This window comes from Stigmatopora argus, chromosome 15 (assembly GCF_051989625.1).
Source record: "Stigmatopora argus isolate UIUO_Sarg chromosome 15, RoL_Sarg_1.0, whole genome shotgun sequence".
Classification (NCBI taxonomy): domain Eukaryota; kingdom Metazoa; phylum Chordata; class Actinopteri; order Syngnathiformes; family Syngnathidae; genus Stigmatopora; species Stigmatopora argus.
In genome coordinates, this window is record NC_135401.1 from 1,497,102 (window position 1) to 1,515,136 (window position 18,035).

Genomic DNA, 18,035 nt, shown 5'->3' on the forward strand with positions numbered 1-18,035 from the left:
ACATTCTCGAATCCTGTGGATGAAACCAAGATTTCTGACAATTCAATCAATTCTATTTATTACAACTTAAATAAAGCCTGAGACTGAAAAGAATGACAGAGAAAAATAGAAAACAAGATTTTTTTCCCAAATCAATCAGCTATTTATTTGTTCATTGTGAATAACAATAGAAAAAGACAGCATTTTCCTTCAGGAGGCGCTCTCCAAATAAGTGGTTATCAATTACCTTTACATTCATTGTAGTAGTTAAAAACCACCAAGCCACGCCCCCTTTTCCATCCAAAAGGCATGGAGGTGAAACCTGTCCTCCTATTGGCGCACGTTGAACCTGAATAGATCTATTTTCAATATTACAAATATATAAATGCACTACACAGTGATAACAGCGATATCCTGTCAGGTCATTTAATACTTCATTGTCCCAAAAAGACATTTTCATACACTCACATACACACACACACACAAAAAAAAATCAATTTGGCAACTAATGGCCTTTCTTACCGTTATTTTTTTATAGGCTTTCACTCCTCAAGACTCAGGTCGGAGGTCATTTATCGGACATTGTGATCAGATGGGACAGAATGAAAGGTTAAAAGATCAGGCAATACATAAAACTGTCAAGTGCTGTGTTTATAACGTTAACCGTAATTGCAATTATATCGTTAATTGCAATCCGCGTGTCACGTGACCAATCTTGGATTTCTACTTAACGTTTGCGTGTATTATTATATTTTCACATTTACTACTAAATAGGCATCACAGTCAGTAATTGGTTGTGAAATTAAAAACAAAAATAGGAACGTCTACATCGATTCTTGCGGCTGCGTGAAGCAAACAAACAAAAAAAATCACTTTCATAATTTATATTTTCAATTTTGAAGGTTGAAATGGTGACAGGATGCAAAAAAAAAAACGAATGCATGCATACAAACGTCGTAGGTCCGTGTTTTGGTCTCGTCAGGAATGACTACAGTGTCACAAACAAAAACAAAAAAACACGTGCGACTTCTTGAAGGCAGTGCAAAATAATCCAGAATCTGTCAAATGTTCATTAATGATTTGATCTGTGCGACGTCAATCATGTAAATAAACAGATCTAGTTTTTAATACTACTCATGACAACAGACTAAAGCCACCATTATTTAAAAAAAAATCAATCTGACATCTACTATAAAGAGAAAAAAACATTTTGAGACGTCTCCTAAAATGACACCAACTTTGATTGGAATGTGAATGAATCAGTGGAGGTAGAAAGTTAAGCGAGTAGATGTCAGTCTGAAAATGGACTTCTCCTAAAACGTATTTCTCCAACAGTGACTTTAATATCTTGTTGTCAATGAGCAGAATAGCGTGGGCACTTTAAACCTACTCTATAAAAGATCACATACTAATCGCATACCTGTCAACCTCTGCCGATAACTGCCCTTATAAATGATTATGATTCCCCTTACAAACCCCCCAAAAACCTTCCAAACACCGTACGAGTCGTACGGTGTTTGTAAGGTTTTTGGGGGGTTTGTAAGGGGAATCATAATCATTTATAAGGGCAGTTATCGGCAGAGGTTGACAGGTATGCTAATGTACACTTCCAGTGCTTATTAATTGCATTTGAGCAACGCCACCACCTAACGGTCTAATAACCTCATTTTCCTTTTATCCATTTTGATTGAGATTGAACCCAAAGTTAAATTATAAAATACATTTTTTTCCAAGAGTTTCAACTAACGTCGCAGGGAATGACGGCGTTGGTGTAGGATGTTTTTTTTAAAGAAAGAACTAAGATAGTTTCCATCCTTGGGTTGCGCAATCCAAGATGGCTGCCAGCTACACACGCCAATCATCAGTTTTGTTTTGTTTTAAACCAGTGGTTCCCAAACTATCTTACCTGACGCCCCCCCTTCTTGCTTCCAGTAGACCCGCACGCCCCCCCCCCCCCTCCCACTTCCTCTTTTGCTCATGTGAACTTATTTTATTTTATTGCATTTATTTCTTAGCATTGTTCAGGAAAACAGATCTGTTAATAGAAAATGGGTTGGACCGTTGGAGTGACTGCTGTAATCATATTTTGCATGTATTTAACGGCAGATATTTGTTCTTTGATTTTATCATTCTTATAATCTATTTTTTTTTTTAAAATTAGCAGATAACTTCACGCCCCCCTTGAATTCTCTTTACGCCTCCCTAGGGGGGCGCGCCCCCCAGTTTGGGAACCACTGTTTTAAACGTATCGGCACAGGATCGGCGATACTTTTATGAGCGTTATTTGGATAAGAGTTAAAAATGACGGGAAAGGGGGAAAAAAAAATCGATCCATTTTGGTAATCGTGGCTTCCGTAAAGGTGGTTAAGTGTCAAATTTGCGTTTGTGTGTGCGTGGGAGTGTCAACGAAGCCAGGAACAGGGTACCCACTGGGGTTCCGTGTCCAGTTTGTTGATGAGTCTCAGCAGCTCGGCGTAGGCTTTGTCCTGGTCGGTGTTGACGATGATGGCGTCGAACGCGTGACCCCAGGTCTGCTCCATCTCCCTGGCTCGTTCGATAATGTCCCGCAACTCCTCGGGCTGTCCGTGGTCGCAAAAAAAAAACACGATCAGTAAGGGCGAATGACATGAATAAACCAAATGATGACGCTTTTATTTTCTTCCGCGGACGGGCGGAATAGGACCTTGGGGTTCTTGTTGTCCTTAGCCAACAGGGCTCGGAGTCTTTCCTGGGAAGGCGGAGCTATGAAGATGATGTAGGGTTTTAAGTCGGAACTCCTCAGCGCCTTGAGGGCCTACGCGCCAAGAAATGCACGTCAGGGTCAAAGTTAAGTACAAAATTAAACATGTCCTTCAAAGATTCACGTTAGGTGCTCAAACTTTTTATTAGCTCAAATATCTACTTTTCAAGGAGGCAACTTTGCGCGATCTAAGGGATGTACAAAAAAACTTGGAAGAGTTTAGAGCACATGTGTCAAAGTGGCGGCCCGGGGGCCAAATCTGGCCCGCCGCATCATTTTGTGTGGCCCGGGAAATTAAATGATGAGTGCCGACTTTCTGTTTTAGGATCAAATTCAAATGAAGAGTATAGATGTATATTCAATTTCCTGATTTTCACCCTTTTAAATCAATCAGTCATTTTTTAATCCATTTTTTTCTGTGTTTTTAGTTCAAAAATCATTTTGTAAAATCTAAAAATATATTTAAAAAAAAGCTCAAATAAACATTGTTTTAGATCTATATAAAAACGGAATATTCAGTGCTTTTAATCCAGTTCTTTTAATCCATTTATAAATTAAAAAAAAAAATCTAAATATTATATCTAAAATGGTCCGGCCCACGTGAAATCAAGTTGACGTTAAAGCGACCCACGAACCAACCCGAGTCGGATACCCTTGGTTTAGACACTGACCTGAGTGTGAAGACAGAGCAAACATATTTTTCCAGTGTTGATGACCTGTCTCACTGAATCTGTGCTGGTGCCATAAAGATTCTTCTCAAACTCGCGGGAGTCCATCAGCTTGCCTGAGGAACATATTCATGTTTTATGCAAGGTACGGTTTATTTTTTTACTTTAATTTCATTCCTAGACGTCATTTTGTAAATTTTGTTAAGCATTTTTTCTGTTTATCTTTTCTCTATTTTGAAATAAATGACCCCATTGTCTTGCGTTACAGCGTTTTGTGCATGTCAAGTCTAATTTGTGCGCATATAAGCTGTAGCCTCGATTCAGTCATTGTTTTTTAGCGACAAATACAGTAATCCCTCGATTATCATGGTTAATGTAGACCAGAAATGGCCGTGATAAACGAAAAACCGCAAAGTAGGGTCACCCCAATTAAAAAAAAATAATAATAATATATATATATATTTTTACTTCAGTCCTAGTAGCAAGCGGAGGATGGGGGAGTGGCTTCCACTTGCAAGTTTCAGTGTGTATTTTCACATTTTTATGAACTTACAAAAATAAAAAAAAATGTAATTAACCAAAAAAAATTCCCCCAGAAAAAAAAGCGATGTAGTGAAGCCGCGATAATCGAGGGATTACTGTACGGCTTGTATGCGAGAAAATACGGTATCATAAAAGTAGTAACGCTACATAAGTAAATGCATTTACGAGGCATTTAAACCATTTCTAGCCTTACCGGCGGCCAGCTCCGTCTCAAACGTCTGTCGTGTGACGAAATGGTAATCTCGGCCTCCGATTTCCACGTCTCGCCGTCCTCGAGTGGTGTCTGCAAAACACAAAATGAGGGTGAGCGCACATCACGCTTCAACGCGACGCGTGTATTTTGACGCCTTACGAGGGACGGCACCGGCGAAGCGTTCGGGCTGGTGATTCAGAAGTCTCTGTCGAAGCTCCGCCTGCCCGCAGCTGGTTGGCCCGATCAAGGCGATCGGCCGCTTCCTATTGGCCGGCTGGTGGTACAGGGCCATCTCCTCGTAGGTGAGAATCTCTTCGTCAATTTCTAGGCGGAGTGGGTTGCCAATCAAAGGCGTTTGATCCGTGACAGAATAAACTAGATTGTACCTTCGTTTCGCTGCGTGTTGTAAAGCTTCTTCCTCTTCTTCTTGTTTTTTTTGCCGCACCACAACTTCCCTGAAAAGAGACGGAAGAAAAACATTATTGGCCACATTTGATGGGAAATTTAACCTTTTGCTAAATGGCAAAAATGCAGCGGATGACAAAAAAAACGTTTTGAAGTGAGCGTCATGTAGAGATAAAAAAAAATACGTTTCGAGCTTGTTTGGACATTTATTTTGGAGGAAAATGAGCCAAACCAAAAAAAAATGACTGGATGATTGATTGTCTTCCTGTTTTTTGGCTTCTAATGGCTTCCACTTTGGCCACAATGTCATATATTTAATAGGTTAAAAATGGGATGATTACATTTAAATTACGCGTCTATAAAGCACCTCATGATTCGCTTTTCCATGAGTACATACCTGATTTCTCAGGCTCTTTGTCTTCTTCTATCGTCTGTTTCATGGCTTCTCGCTGCTGCTGGAAACTCTTTCCTTTAAGAAAAAAATACACATTTAAATAAAGAACTGTTGCTCTATTGGATAGACCAGGGGTGCTTAATGAGAGTAAGATATGATCCAAGGATTGGATTTGTAGAGAAACCGTATTTTCTAGCATATACGGCGTATTTGTCGCAAAAAAAATGACTGAATCGAGGGTACAGCTTATATGCGCATAAAAAGACGACATGCTCGAAACTGCAAGGTGACAAAGACGAAACGGTCGATACTGTAATTTATTTCAAAATACATAAACCCTTAAAATGTATTTTGACGTCTATGAATAAAATCCAAGAAGAAAAAAACGTATCTTGCATAAAATGTGAAAAAAAAACTCTCTTCAGAAATAGTCTGAGTGATGATTTTTCTTAAGTGTCCCTTCAAAATAACACATTTGTACTCCCTGAATATGGAGGTGAAAAGTATGAATCAGGGGGCGGCTTATAGGAGGGAAATTGTCAAATTCAACGGTTTTAAGGCAATTTTAAGGTTATGGCTTATATGCTGAGGTGGCTAATATGCGAGAAAATAGGGCAGATCTTTGGGCAAAAAAAGTTAGAGCACCCCTGGGAAAGACTACCGTCTTTGGACTTCTAAGTACACAAAAAATAAAAAGGAAAGTACCTGGTACTAATCCAGCAAGAGGTTGATTATCTTCATCTCCGTCTCGGTACGCTTGCCACCAATTGGGGTCCGACTGGCTGATGATATGGAGAATATCTCCTTTCTGGAAGGACAAGCCCAGCTCTCGACATGGGACGTAAGGGTCATCCGAGGGGTCGTAGTCAAAATGGGCTTTCACGTGAACCTAAAAGAATTCAAATAAAATAAAATAAGATAAGATAAAATAAGATATGCTAAAATAAGCTAAGCTAAGATAAAATAAACTAAGATAAGATAAACTAAGATAAGATAAACTAAAATAAGCTAAACTAAAATAAGCTAAACTAAAATAAGCTAAACTAAGATAAGCAAAGATAAACTAAGATAAGATCAAATAAGCTAAAATAAGATAAAATAATCTAATCTAAAATAAACTAAAATAATATAATCTAAAATTAAATAATCTAATCTAATCTGATCTAATCTAATCTGCCACTAGATATGAGCGTGAATGGTTGTTTGTCTCCTCGTGGCCCGCGATTGACTGGCCCGTCTCAGGCCCGGAGTTGGCTGGGATAGGCTCCAGCACCCCCTGCGGTCCTAATGAGGATGAAGCGGTTTGGAAAATGAGATATTTGCTTTAAGATTTTGAAGACATCCAAGAGAGAGTGTAGTAGGTATGATCAGGGTACGAAAGGGAGGGGTTTTGTGTGGAAAAAGTGACGTCATTGGGTAGAAATGAGTTGACGTGACGGACTGTGGAACACAAATGGTTTGAGGGTTTCTGTTTGAAAGACTTTCAAGCGGCTACCTTAGCGCGGTTTCGCCACTTACCACATTCTCTTTGACTGGGGGAGGTTTGCTCTGAGTGCTCGGAATGAGAACAAAGGTCAGGAGGCCGTGCATGTCTGCCTGACAAAAGACATTTTGCAGGTTATCTTTAGCCGTTTGACGCTTTTGCCTAAAATGATTCGTCCGACTGCTAGCATAAACGTTGACTAAAACTGTAATGTAGACATTTTTTCTTTATGTAAGCGTACATGGATACATGCAGTATAAATGTGTTGGATATGTGATGTTTCTTACTAGAATGTCAAAGACTTGGTTGACATCTTTCCCTTTTATTTCAATGCCATTAATTTCCAATATTTCATCTCCTTCTGTTAAAAGTCCGCTTCGTTCCGCCGCTCCTCCTCGGACAATCCTACTGATGATCACGCTCTCCATTTCATTGCGGACCGTCGCCCCCTGCGGACACATCGGATCGTTAAATCCATACCCATTACGTTAAGTTAACGGTGATATTCGAGGGATTACTGTAATATGATAGGAAAAATTGGGATATAATTCGATACCACGTGTAAGCAATGCTATGTTTTCATCTAGACTTCAATCATAATGAAGTCAATTCCAAAAAAACATATTTTTCAAAAAACTGAGCGGTTGAATCTTTTTTGGCTGATTTTGTGAACCTACGAAAATAAAGCTGAATATTATTTAATGCTTTTCAATTTTTTTTCAATAGTTGTGTTTTGCAAAGAAATTAAAAAAAAATAATAATAATCAACTATTACTCACGTTTTGGTTTTAGCTAACACTAACACAACTGACGTGTCGTTGAAAAGGAACTGAGTGCGCTCCTTTCAAAATAATGGAATATCATGGCAAGTTAAAATGGCCAGTGAAAAACTAAAACTTTCAACATTATAATTTTTTGTCATGTAAAATGCAAAAAAAAAAATACATTGCTTGATTTTTTTGGGGTGGTGATTTTCATAGTTTTGATAGAAAATGCTTGGTATAAAATGATAGAAAATTAATAAAATTGACAAAAAAATTTGATAGAAAATGCTTGGTATAAATGGTAAATTACAAAAGATTGGTAGCATTTGGTAGCTATGCTAGTAGCTACATGAAAAATACATCGACACTTTACTTTCAGTCAGTTAATGAAATCCTTGATGAAAAAGAAACCTCCATCTTATTTTCTTATTAATGACTTGTGGTCACTCATCTTACCAGTGGCACGTCTCGGGCTTTCTCGATGTGAACGATTTTTACGGTCTCTCCTCCCACTTGTGTCAGCGTCTCTGTTTGGCTCGTCACTTCTTCCACTTCCATTTCTTTTTCTGCAATGCCATCGTGTGCCAGAAGCATTGACTGCGGCATAAAAGCAGACGTCAAAATACGAATATCTCAAGTCATACTTTTTCAAGTTGTTCTCTACGTTTAAGGACGTCTTCACCTGGACGTGGATGTCGGATAGGAGACTGCCCAGTTCCAGTCCTTCTTTGTGTGGGCTTGTTTGACAGAGATTTCGCACCTGAATCGACGACAAAAATCCAACGCAAATTTTAAAAAAAATGATTATAATAGCGTGTTTACTTCGCAGTTCTGGGGTCGAGGGTTCGATCCCGGGTCGGTCCTCACTGTGTGGAGTTTGCGTGTTCTCCCCGGGCAAAAAACATGCATGCTAGGCTAATTGGATGCTAAATTGTCCCTGGGCATGAGCGCGGTTGGTTGTTTGTTTCATTGTGCCCTACGATTGGCTGGCCACCCATTCAGGGCCGGCCGGGATAGGCTCCAGCACCCCCCGCGACCCTTGTGAGGATAAGCTTTGAGTGAAACTCATTTCAATGGTAGGATTTGCAATAAACTACACTTACTGTGGTGTTATGACCCGAAATGAGGAGCTTTAAAGCCTGAGTTTAATAGATACAGTGTGGGTGGGTGTGTGGGTATGTTTTTATCCATGTTACCTCCAGTGCAAGCTGCAGGGCCTGGTCTGTTTGCGGGTATGGCGGCGAGGGTCTGTGCATGCTGTTGGCCACAGCATTGTGGATCTTAAGTGCAGACTGGAAATCGGACTAGAAACAAAGAGAAGGAATATTTAGTGAGATAATTATGCAAAAACAGAAGCAGGGTTCAAAATAGAATGGAGTTCTCCAGCTATGTCCTTTGTTTTGAGTTGACGGGGAAGTTTGAATTTAGAGTGGTAGACACAGTACTCACATCGACTGGAATCAATGCAGCGAAATAGAAGAAAAACAGCAAAAAGAAAGCTGAGGTCATCCCGAATTGGTCTTCCTGATTTTATTGGGCAGCACAAGACAGGCTAAATTTACAGGGAAATGACTTTCTAAATAGTCTGGCCAGATTTTGGATTACTATACGTGGATGCTAACCATGTAAAAAGGGACGAGGGGGGGGGGGTGTCAATCTATAAGAAATGTGTCCGCATTGTGATTATTTACAGCTCTTTAAACGTCCTTAGAAATTTGCAGTTCACTTGGAAAACATAGAACAAGCTAGCAATTGAGCATTGTTGACGACTCGAGCATACCACAACATTTAGTAACAATGACATAACTCCCCACACCAGGGGTCCTCGCACTTTTTTGCTCGGCACTGAATTTGGAGGGGCGAAATGAAGGTGTTCAAAATCAAAGGAAAGACTTGACAAGAAATTGCGAAGGGTCGTTTGCGTAAAAACGAGACTTTGTTCAGGCCTGACTGGATGAAATCTCACTCTGCCAATGGTACCTTGGCAATCGACGCAACGAGACCACCTGATCTAGACGATTGCTGCAGAAAATGATGAATTACACTAACGTATTACCTTGTTTAGTAGTGCAAGAACCAGCTCTACGTCACTCTGACTTTGCTGGTCGGACAAACAGCCCCGGACTTGTTTCAGCGACAGCAGCAACTCCTCCAACTCTGCAGGACAAATGTAATAACATTTCCATTTTCAGAACATGCCAACAGACGATGAACGTATTTTCTCGTATATTAGCCGCCCCCGCGTATAAGCCGCAACTTTAACGATTGCCTTAAAATGCTTTAATTTAACAATTTCTCTTGTATAAGACACCCCCTGATTCAAAATTCTCAGCTCCATATTCATGGTTTTAATAGGGAGGACAAATGTGTTAATTTGAAGGGAAAATCTTAAGAAAAATCATCGCACCCGGTATTTATGAGATATTATATGAATCGATTGCTGGATTGCCTACATGTAGACAAATTGAAAAATGAAGTCAGGTGAGCAGTACAACCAGGAAGTGTGTCTATAGCGGTCTAGTTTGTCATCCTGAGGTAAGATGGCGGCGCCCTGAGCGAGCAAGTGAGTTTTTAAATCACATTTTATGCAAGATACGGGTTTTTTCTTATTCTTAAATTAAATTCATAGGAATCAAAATAAATTTTGTTAAGCGTTTTATCTATTTATATTTTCCCTATTTTGAAATAAATGACCGTATCGGCCAGAACGGTCCCAAAGCCATTTAATGAAGTGGCTTGGGGGAGACTCTCATGTCTGTCTCTCCCTCCCTTTGGAATTCCCTCCCACAAGTTCTTCCCCGCATTCCTTTCCCTCCGAGCTTAGCTTCCTCTTCTACGGCCGCGCTCTTTCACCCCCCCACCGCTAACGGGTCGGCCGACGTCGACGTTAGGTATCGAGAGTCGGTACCGAGCGAAGTGTGCCGATTGCCCGGCAGCGGTTGCCGCGACGTGCAAGTGTCCTGCAGGAATGTGGGGTTGTCGATGCCAACGTGGGGATTCTGGGAAAGTTGCTTCAGCCTGAGCGAGGCGTTCAGATCCAGCTGCCGGCCCTCCTCCTCGCGGCGCCGACGTAGGTCCTCCTGGCGGAACGAAAAGAACGGAATTAGCGACGACGCGCTCCGTTTTTAATCGAATTCTCTCCCGTTTTGACTTTTTTTTACCTGATGTTGTCTGATTCTCTCCAACTGTGCGGATCTCCGGACCGGCAGGGTCCGGCTCCCGAGTTCTCCTGGGCAGTCGACGGCCATTTCCCTGGGCTGCTGTCCGGCCCTGGCTTCTTCATCTCCTCCTCCTCCTCCTCTTCCTCCGCCCTCGCCAGCAACATGGCCGTTCAGATGAGATGTTGTCATCCCGCAAAGATTTTTCCGGCGTCGTGCAGGTGTAGATTAGCAAATGAAGGATTTCGAGGGGGGTGGCTTGGTAAACGAGGCGGCCATGTTACATTCGCCTGTGGAGAAAGGAAATGCAATTTAATTCTGGGTAATTTTTTTTTTATTTTTTTTTTTAACTCAATGGCGGCCATTGAGTGTGGTAGACGTCCAATCCATTTTGACTGGCAGCGATCGCTCAATCCCTGTTGCTACCCAGAAAAATTGGATTGACGTCTATTCTTGTCAATGGCAGCAAAAGAGTTCATAGGCATTGAGGGGCGTTCTTTTGGATTGGACGGTTTTATACCGTTAATGGCAGGTAAACAAATTAGACGGCATAATTGATTGATTGACTAATTGTCATCTATTTTGATCGTCAATATAGCGGATTTAATTTAAAAAAAATAAACTAATTTTGTAATGTATTTCATTGCAGAAAAAAAATATATAATATCCAATTTTTGGGGTACAGAAATGTAATAAAGTGGAAGACTTTGTGGTACATTTTCTGTACATAAAATGATTATTTTTAAACTACAAGTCACAGTAGCCTTATGTTGCCAGATAAATCACAAAAAAAAGAGAAGTCACATTTTTTTAAAATTAATCTGAAATCAAAAAGCAACATAAGTAGTAATAGCAAAATGCTGAATAACAGGCTAAATGGGCATCTGCTAATGTAGCATTTTCAGAACTATTGCTTAGAAAAACACAACATACCAAGCTGAGTGGAGAAAAAAAATAGACAATTCTCAATTGAGTATGGGTCGGGATAAATATGTAATTAAAGGCTCAATTGATTGCCTAATGACAACATAGAATTTTCTTTTCAATCTGCTGCATCTCTACCAATTGTGAGCTAAAGTAGGCAAATAAAATGGCTGAATCGAAATTGATCACTAATCTGTGACATCAACCTTCAAATCACAAACTCCCGCCAGCCCGATTTGTGTATTCGCAAACACCAGGAGAACGTCCGGATGGCACTCGGATCCCACGGTGCGAGAGCGAGGAATTCCAGGCAGTCCCGGGGACTAAATTCCACCGCGTGGGGGAGGCAGGAAGTGTGTGTGATGCACACACACACACTGTCATTATAGTATGTACAGTAATCCCTCGAATATCGCAGTTAATGTAGACCAAACATGGCCATGATAATTGAAAAATCACAAAGTGGGGTCACCCCTATTATAACTACCCTTGTTTTTCTTCAGTACTGAGTAGCAAGAGGGGCTTCCGCGTTGATTTTCACATTTTTATGAACTTTAAAAAATTAATAAAAAATATGAATTTAAAATATATTTTAAAAAAATAAAAATAATAATTCTTCAGTGCTGAGTCCTCGTAGCAAAAGTGGCTTCCGCTTACGAGTTTCAGCGTGGATTTTCAGATATTTATGAAGTAAAAAAATTAATAATTTTTATTTTTTCAAAAATAATCGCAAAAAAGGGAATTTGCGTAACTGAAGTTGCGATAATTGAGGGAAGACTGTACACTACGGGCAGGATTTTATTTTTTGGGGAGTGTCAGTGTGGTTAAAATATAACGCGGTGACGTCAATACTAAGGAAAAGATGGGTTTTTAAAGAAAAGGGGGCGTGGCTTGGGATTCCTGGCGGAAAGTAAAGTTTCAGTCGTGGGTTAGGAAGTCGGGATGCGTCTTTTTGGAATCACACATCCAGATAGTGGTGAGAGTATCCCTACCTTTTGCCTTTCAAATCCAGTTTAGCTGGAAAAGCCAGTCATTGTGAAAGTAACCTGCTGACTTAACAAAATTGATCAAACATTCCAAATTTCCACTAAATGACTAACATTTTAAAAAAAGCTTTAAACAACACCAACCAGCTTATTTTTTTTTTTCAATCAGTATCGGCGTCTTTGAAAATGTTTGAAAAATATTGAGGAACCCAGCCAATGGGGAGGGAGATACAGTAAAACATAGAGTAACATAGAGATAGAGTAAAACATAGAACATTTTCCCATGTTCTACGTTTTACACGCATTGGCCATTTTGTGCCGAGAAGCCTTCCAGATCTGCAAGTGTGTACTCTCTAGTTGAAAAGCAGAAAGAGTGCCAAACTTTATCATGTGCGCAAGTATAAACACACACACACACACACACACTAAAAAAAAAAAACGCTGTGCAACCCTGTACCAAGCAAAAAGTTAGTGAGGTCACATACAGAATGAAGGCACAGAAAAGTTAGCTAAAGCTAGGTTGCCTTTGACTTTTTGGGGGACAACATTCAAATAATAAATGGCTATATTGTGTAAAAGCTTGGTGGAAATGGCAGAGCGCAACAAAGTGAGCAAAACTGTAAACAAGAGCAATCCAATGTTGGATTGTTGGCGTATTTTCATTCATCATACGTGGCCTCATTTTCAGGCCGACGGGTCATCGAGAGAGTGACGATGAGAATGAGCGTACATTCCGGGGAACAGAGGACTTGTGTGTTGGGCTGGCTCTCGGCCCATCTGCTTCTAATTGCTATCTTAGCTGACCGGCTGCCATTGACGGCGATAGACGTTCAATCCATTTTCAAGTGGGAGAGTTGACGAGAGGGTAGTAGCTTGCCTTATCTCAACTGCATCTCATTTGAAAATATTCACTGTTGTGATAGTGAAACAAAAATATGTTTATCATTTAAATTAGTAGCATACAGTTTTTAATCCTTAAATGGACAGTGGACAGCTATTCAAAAGTTGACACTTTATCCACTAATATAGGGCAAATGACTAGTTTTGTTTTACATTTAAAAAAAAACACTACACAAATATTATCAATTACTATAATTATTAATCATGCCTGCATTTTACTTTTTCTATCATTATTAACATGTCAATTGCTGCTAAATTACCCATTAAAAGACAAATATACATTCTGTGGACAGCCCTAAGTAACATTCAAACGTAGATTAGTTTTTCGGTCATAGTATTTAACTCATTGCATGCCATTGAAGACGATGAACGTCCAATTCAAAATGTGGGATTTACCTTGCTTGAGTTCTTATCTTTCGGGTTTAAAAAAAAAGCTTTTGAGTGTTCCACTGATCTGTTTCAGTTTGTATCGTTATAAGCCAGGTGGAATGCCTTGCTCAGGGGCTACACTCATTCGCCCTCCTATTCCAAAGCCCATGCCTTCGCTAAATTAAACTCTTATACACATTTTCTGTCTCTCCACAGTGTAAAAAAAAACTTTATATTAAACGTATTTCTCGTACATTTGGGTAGGGCGCGGTGACAGCTAACTAAAGAACTCAGTTACACAATCAACAGTTCCGTTTTTCTCAGCATATCTTTACGAATAAACACTAATAAACATTTTGCTGGCGTTCCCCAGGTGTAAAACTATGACGAATAGGCAAAATGAACGTACCGAGCGTCTTCTTTTCCTGACTTACGGCTACCGGGCTAACATTAGCAGCTAACTAGCTAGCTCATTTGCTCCTTACGGCAGCACCTGTTGACAACAAAGCCACTTCGTCTGATACGGAAAACTTTAAAACTCACGCTGTTGCCTGACGGTCCCACTGTCTTCCTTAGACTTTCTTTTTTTTACGTATTGACACCAAGCAGTTGTATTTCCAGGTTTATGGCGGCCGAATGTCAAAGTTTGGCTCTGACAAGTTTATTGCTCGATTATTCTACTCAGCGGTGCAGACGTCTCCCGCCCTCCTCCTCCTCGCATCGCTCTTTCACACACACCCGTCATCGTTTTCAATTGGGCGTAGCCACAGAGAAGCCCCACACCAACGGCAAATATGATTGGATACAGTGAACTTCAGCCTGACCAATCAAATAATTCCCCCGCTGACTCGCGTTTAGGGTTGCCAGATTTATAAAAGTCAGTCTTGATCACAACCTCCCGTTCAAACTAAACCGTTTCGCAAATGCAGGATGAAAAAAAGGCAACTATTTATTATTTTATATTCCGAATAGAAAGTAACTTCAGAAAAGAGAGGTGATTATATTTTTAAATTAAAAAATAAAACACAGTATTTAAAGCTACCGTCTCTTTCTATTCTGACTGTGGTTTGCCTATGAATGTCAAACTAGCCAAAATGTTAATGGGGGTCTTTGATGTCAAAATGTATGTATTTAAGGTTAGCCCAACAAGGGGAAATGAAATGGGATGGTGATTATAAATTGGGGTCAACATGGGTTAACTTCCTTCCTGCTTCATACTTGTAATTGTATGATGGGGTAAAAAAAGCCATAATATTAAAAGATTAAAGTTGTATAACTTGATGACGTAGTGGTTCACTTTCTTGACTTGTGTGCTGGCAGCGCGGGATTGATTCCTGATCAGTGGCGGTGTGTTTGTGAGTTTGAATGGCCTGTGATCTATTAACTCATTGGCTGCCATTGACAGCAGGGGGCGAAATAACGAACAGAAAATAGGGGTGCTGGAGCCTATCCCCACCTGACTTCAGGGGGGGCACCCTGAATCGGTGAGCAGCCAATCGTAGGGCACGAGGAGCTCACGCTCAAAGCTAGGGAAAATTTAGCAACCAATTAGCCTAGCATGCATGTTTTTGGAACGTGCAAGGAAACGGAATTACCCGGAGAAAAGCCACACAAGCCAGGGGAAAAAACACTAAAACTCCAGGCTGGTGGACCGACCTGGATTTTAACCCAGAACCCCAGAGCCGCGAGGCCGACGCGCTAACCACTGAGTCACCATTTTTACTGATTAAAAAGCGAAATACAAGAAGACGGTGGACACTTTTGACCGTCCGTCCTTGTCGGGAAATTTGGGGGTGATGGGTCATCACCTACCTGAATATTTCAGCGGGTTGCTGATGTCAGATGTTGTATAAAAAGTGCTCTCTCGACGTCAATTTCTTCACTGGACATCGGCACCATGGCGAGCATCCTCTACCTCCATCTGGTCGTCCTCCTTTCCACCGTCGTGGTCCTCTATGCGTCCATCGGCGAGGACGTCTCCGTGGAGACCCGCTCGCTGGATTTCGCCTCCTCCAAAAGCCAGCAGGAGAAGGACCTGGTAGGACAACATTTGGGTGTGAGCGTATGAAAACAAGCGGTACCTCGTTGCTAATCGTTTTGACGGCTTTGACGCAGATTGATGCTTTACAAGAAGTTCTGGAGAAGCTGAGGAACAAGGAGATGCCTTCGGAGAAAAAGCTGGGCTGGCTGCCATCTGTAAGTCCACTTTTTCATTTTATGTTGCTTTTTTGGGGGGTGGCAGGGAAGAACTAATGTACGCAAATACTTATCTTTTTCATTGACTCGCAAGTACATACATTTAATGTATTGCTTTTTTTTACAAGGGCTGCGGGGGTGCTGGAGTCTATCCCAACCGACTTTGGCCACCAGGCTTAAAAAAGAAATACAATTTTTAAAATGTATATTTGTTTTTATTTAATTAATTAGTAAGTTAGTGTATTTTTAAAAGCTATTTTAATTCTTTTTTTAAATTTAATCATTCTAATTCTATTTCATGAATATTACTTTAGTGGGCCAAAATGAATGGAATCGTTTGTAAAAATTCAATTTTCTTCCGAAACATTTAATTACATCATGATTTTTAATGTATCACTTTTTATATATCGATCCTATTTGAATTTAATTTTCATTTAAGTACTATATCACTGAAGCATATTGCATTCACTTGAAGAATTTATGTTTTAGCAGTTTTTTTTTAATAATATCAATGATCTTATTTGACAAATTACCAGTACAGAAGATGTGCAGTTTATCATTTTAATTTGTCATCTTTTTTCTTCCTTTCTAGTGCGACGCCGGAGAGGCTTGCGCTTTACGTAAAGGTTCCCGTATCGGCACGTTATGCGGCTGTCCACGGGGGACGTCCTGTAACTTTTACGTCCTCAAGTGCTTGTGAAAGAAGGAGGAAAAAAATGAAATTGTGTCATAAAGTTTGTCGTCAAATTGTTTTTGTTTACAACTTGATCATATGTTGTTAAAAGATGAAGTTCTTGCTATAAAAGAGGAAAAAAATGCAAAGTGTGTCCTTGGGGTTGAAGTATGCGGGTGACCTTGCGTCATCATAATTCTGATAAAAAAAGAAATTATTTGGACCATTTTATCAGCACCGAGTTGATAACCGAAAACATTTCCATAACAAAGATATGCATCCGACGCCCTTGTCTTTAAATTTAAAGTTAAAACGGAAGGAACTAGGAGGGCTGGCAGCCCCTCAGTCAAATTGGATTGGACGTCTATCGACGTCAATGGCAGTGAAACTAGTTCACTAAATATTAGCATTACTATCTTAATTGGATTAGCGTAGAACCGTCCTATATTGATGTCAGCATTTTGGGTTTTTATCGCTATGCTAATGGAGAAGCAATGGCTCCATCTAGTGTTGAAGCTGACTAGTGCAAGAGAATGTAGGTGGAACTCAAGCATCTTGTTAGGGACAATAAAAACTGGAGGGGCCGGAATTTGGACGCCAATGTTTTATGCAGTATTTTTTTTACCTATTTTTAAATATATTATCACTGAATATTAATTAGAATTTTCAAATTTGTAAAATTTAAAATTTGGAAAATGTTTTTTTAAATTGTAAAATTTATATATATATTTTTTAACATATTCTAATTTTTACTCGGATTTGTCCATAATGTCTTATTTATCAGATTCTTGATCAACTTTAGCTTTTCATGAGTCAATTCATTCATTTCAATTCAATTCATTTGGCAATGGTTACTTCAGGGACATCTTGTAATTTGCAGCTATATTACTACATTGTTTTTTGTAAGGAAAAAAAAATCACTTGAAAACAATTCAGTATTGAGGAAAAATAATGAAGCGCTTACCGGCAAAATAGTTTTGAAGTCCAAATATTCCGTCATGGCGCAGTTTGAAGGCTGGTGCTGGCTCGGTGACGTCACTCGGGCATCCAAGATGGCGTCCAACTGCCGGCTGCAGGAGGAGAAAGAGGAGAAGGAGGAGAAGGAGGAGAGGAGGAGCAAGCAACAGCAGGACCCCGAATGTCCCCGTGTCCTCGTCGGACGCCAAAACACACCCGCATAGGTACGTCAACTATGTCATATTTTAATACCATTTTTAAAAAATGGGTTGCGACAAACGAGGATTTCCATTTCATAGCATGCGATCATTTTAAAAAGCATTTTCTTAAAGAGCACCCGCTCTAATAACCACACGACATTGCGATATGTTATTGAAAAAGACGGCGTAATCCTATTGTGCGCGTGCGCGTGCCCATCGTTTGCAATGTGCACGACGCAGGCGATTCGTGAGCATCTTAAGTCATTATATTAGGAACACGCAATGGAAGATTTCTATGGGGGCGCCTTGAGATACGAGTTCAACTCACGCTCGGAAGTCAAAACATGTTCTGCCATTCAAGTCACTTAAAATGTAATGAAGCCATTATATAACCTCTGCTTGCCATAAAAAGCACATTTTATATCAGCACTTAAAAAAAATAATAATAAAACCATAGCTTGGTGGAAGAGTGTTTAGCGCGCCGGCCTCACAGTTCTGGGGTC

At 40.1% G+C, this 18,035-nt stretch overlaps 2 protein-coding genes across 4 annotated transcripts; one reads left to right on the forward strand and one right to left on the reverse strand.

Annotated features, from left to right (window-relative positions):
- Positions 1–1,550: 1,550 nt before the first annotated feature.
- LOC144089516 (protein PALS1-like) lies at positions 1,551–15,522 on the reverse strand. Of its 3 annotated transcripts, none has more exons than XM_077620434.1 (17): positions 15,422–15,522; positions 10,331–10,617; positions 10,078–10,249; positions 9,226–9,326; positions 8,366–8,473; positions 7,852–7,929; positions 7,626–7,766; positions 6,693–6,854; positions 6,441–6,518; positions 5,628–5,811; positions 4,926–4,997; positions 4,510–4,578; positions 4,283–4,447; positions 4,124–4,213; positions 3,391–3,503; positions 2,663–2,773; positions 1,551–2,558 (listed from the first exon to the last, which is right to left on the reverse strand). In XM_077620434.1, the coding sequence occupies exons 2-17, from the start codon at positions 10,517–10,519 to the stop codon at positions 2,382–2,384; spliced, it is 2,010 nt and encodes a 669-aa protein (XP_077476560.1). In that variant the 5' UTR covers positions 10,520–10,617; positions 15,422–15,522; the 3' UTR covers positions 1,551–2,381. The 3 variants fall into 3 exon arrangements, with proteins under 3 accessions (XP_077476560.1, XP_077476559.1, XP_077476558.1); XM_077620433.1 differs by having other exon boundaries at positions 15,319–15,484; XM_077620432.1 differs by lacking the exon at positions 15,422–15,522 and adding an exon at positions 14,050–14,306.
- On the forward strand, positions 15,371–16,504 carry LOC144089520 (cocaine- and amphetamine-regulated transcript protein-like). The gene is made up of 3 exons (XM_077620440.1): positions 15,371–15,544; positions 15,622–15,702; positions 16,295–16,504. The coding sequence occupies exons 1-3, from the start codon at positions 15,404–15,406 to the stop codon at positions 16,400–16,402; spliced, it is 330 nt and encodes a 109-aa protein (XP_077476566.1). The 5' UTR covers positions 15,371–15,403; the 3' UTR covers positions 16,403–16,504.
- Positions 16,505–18,035: the final 1,531 nt, after the last annotated feature.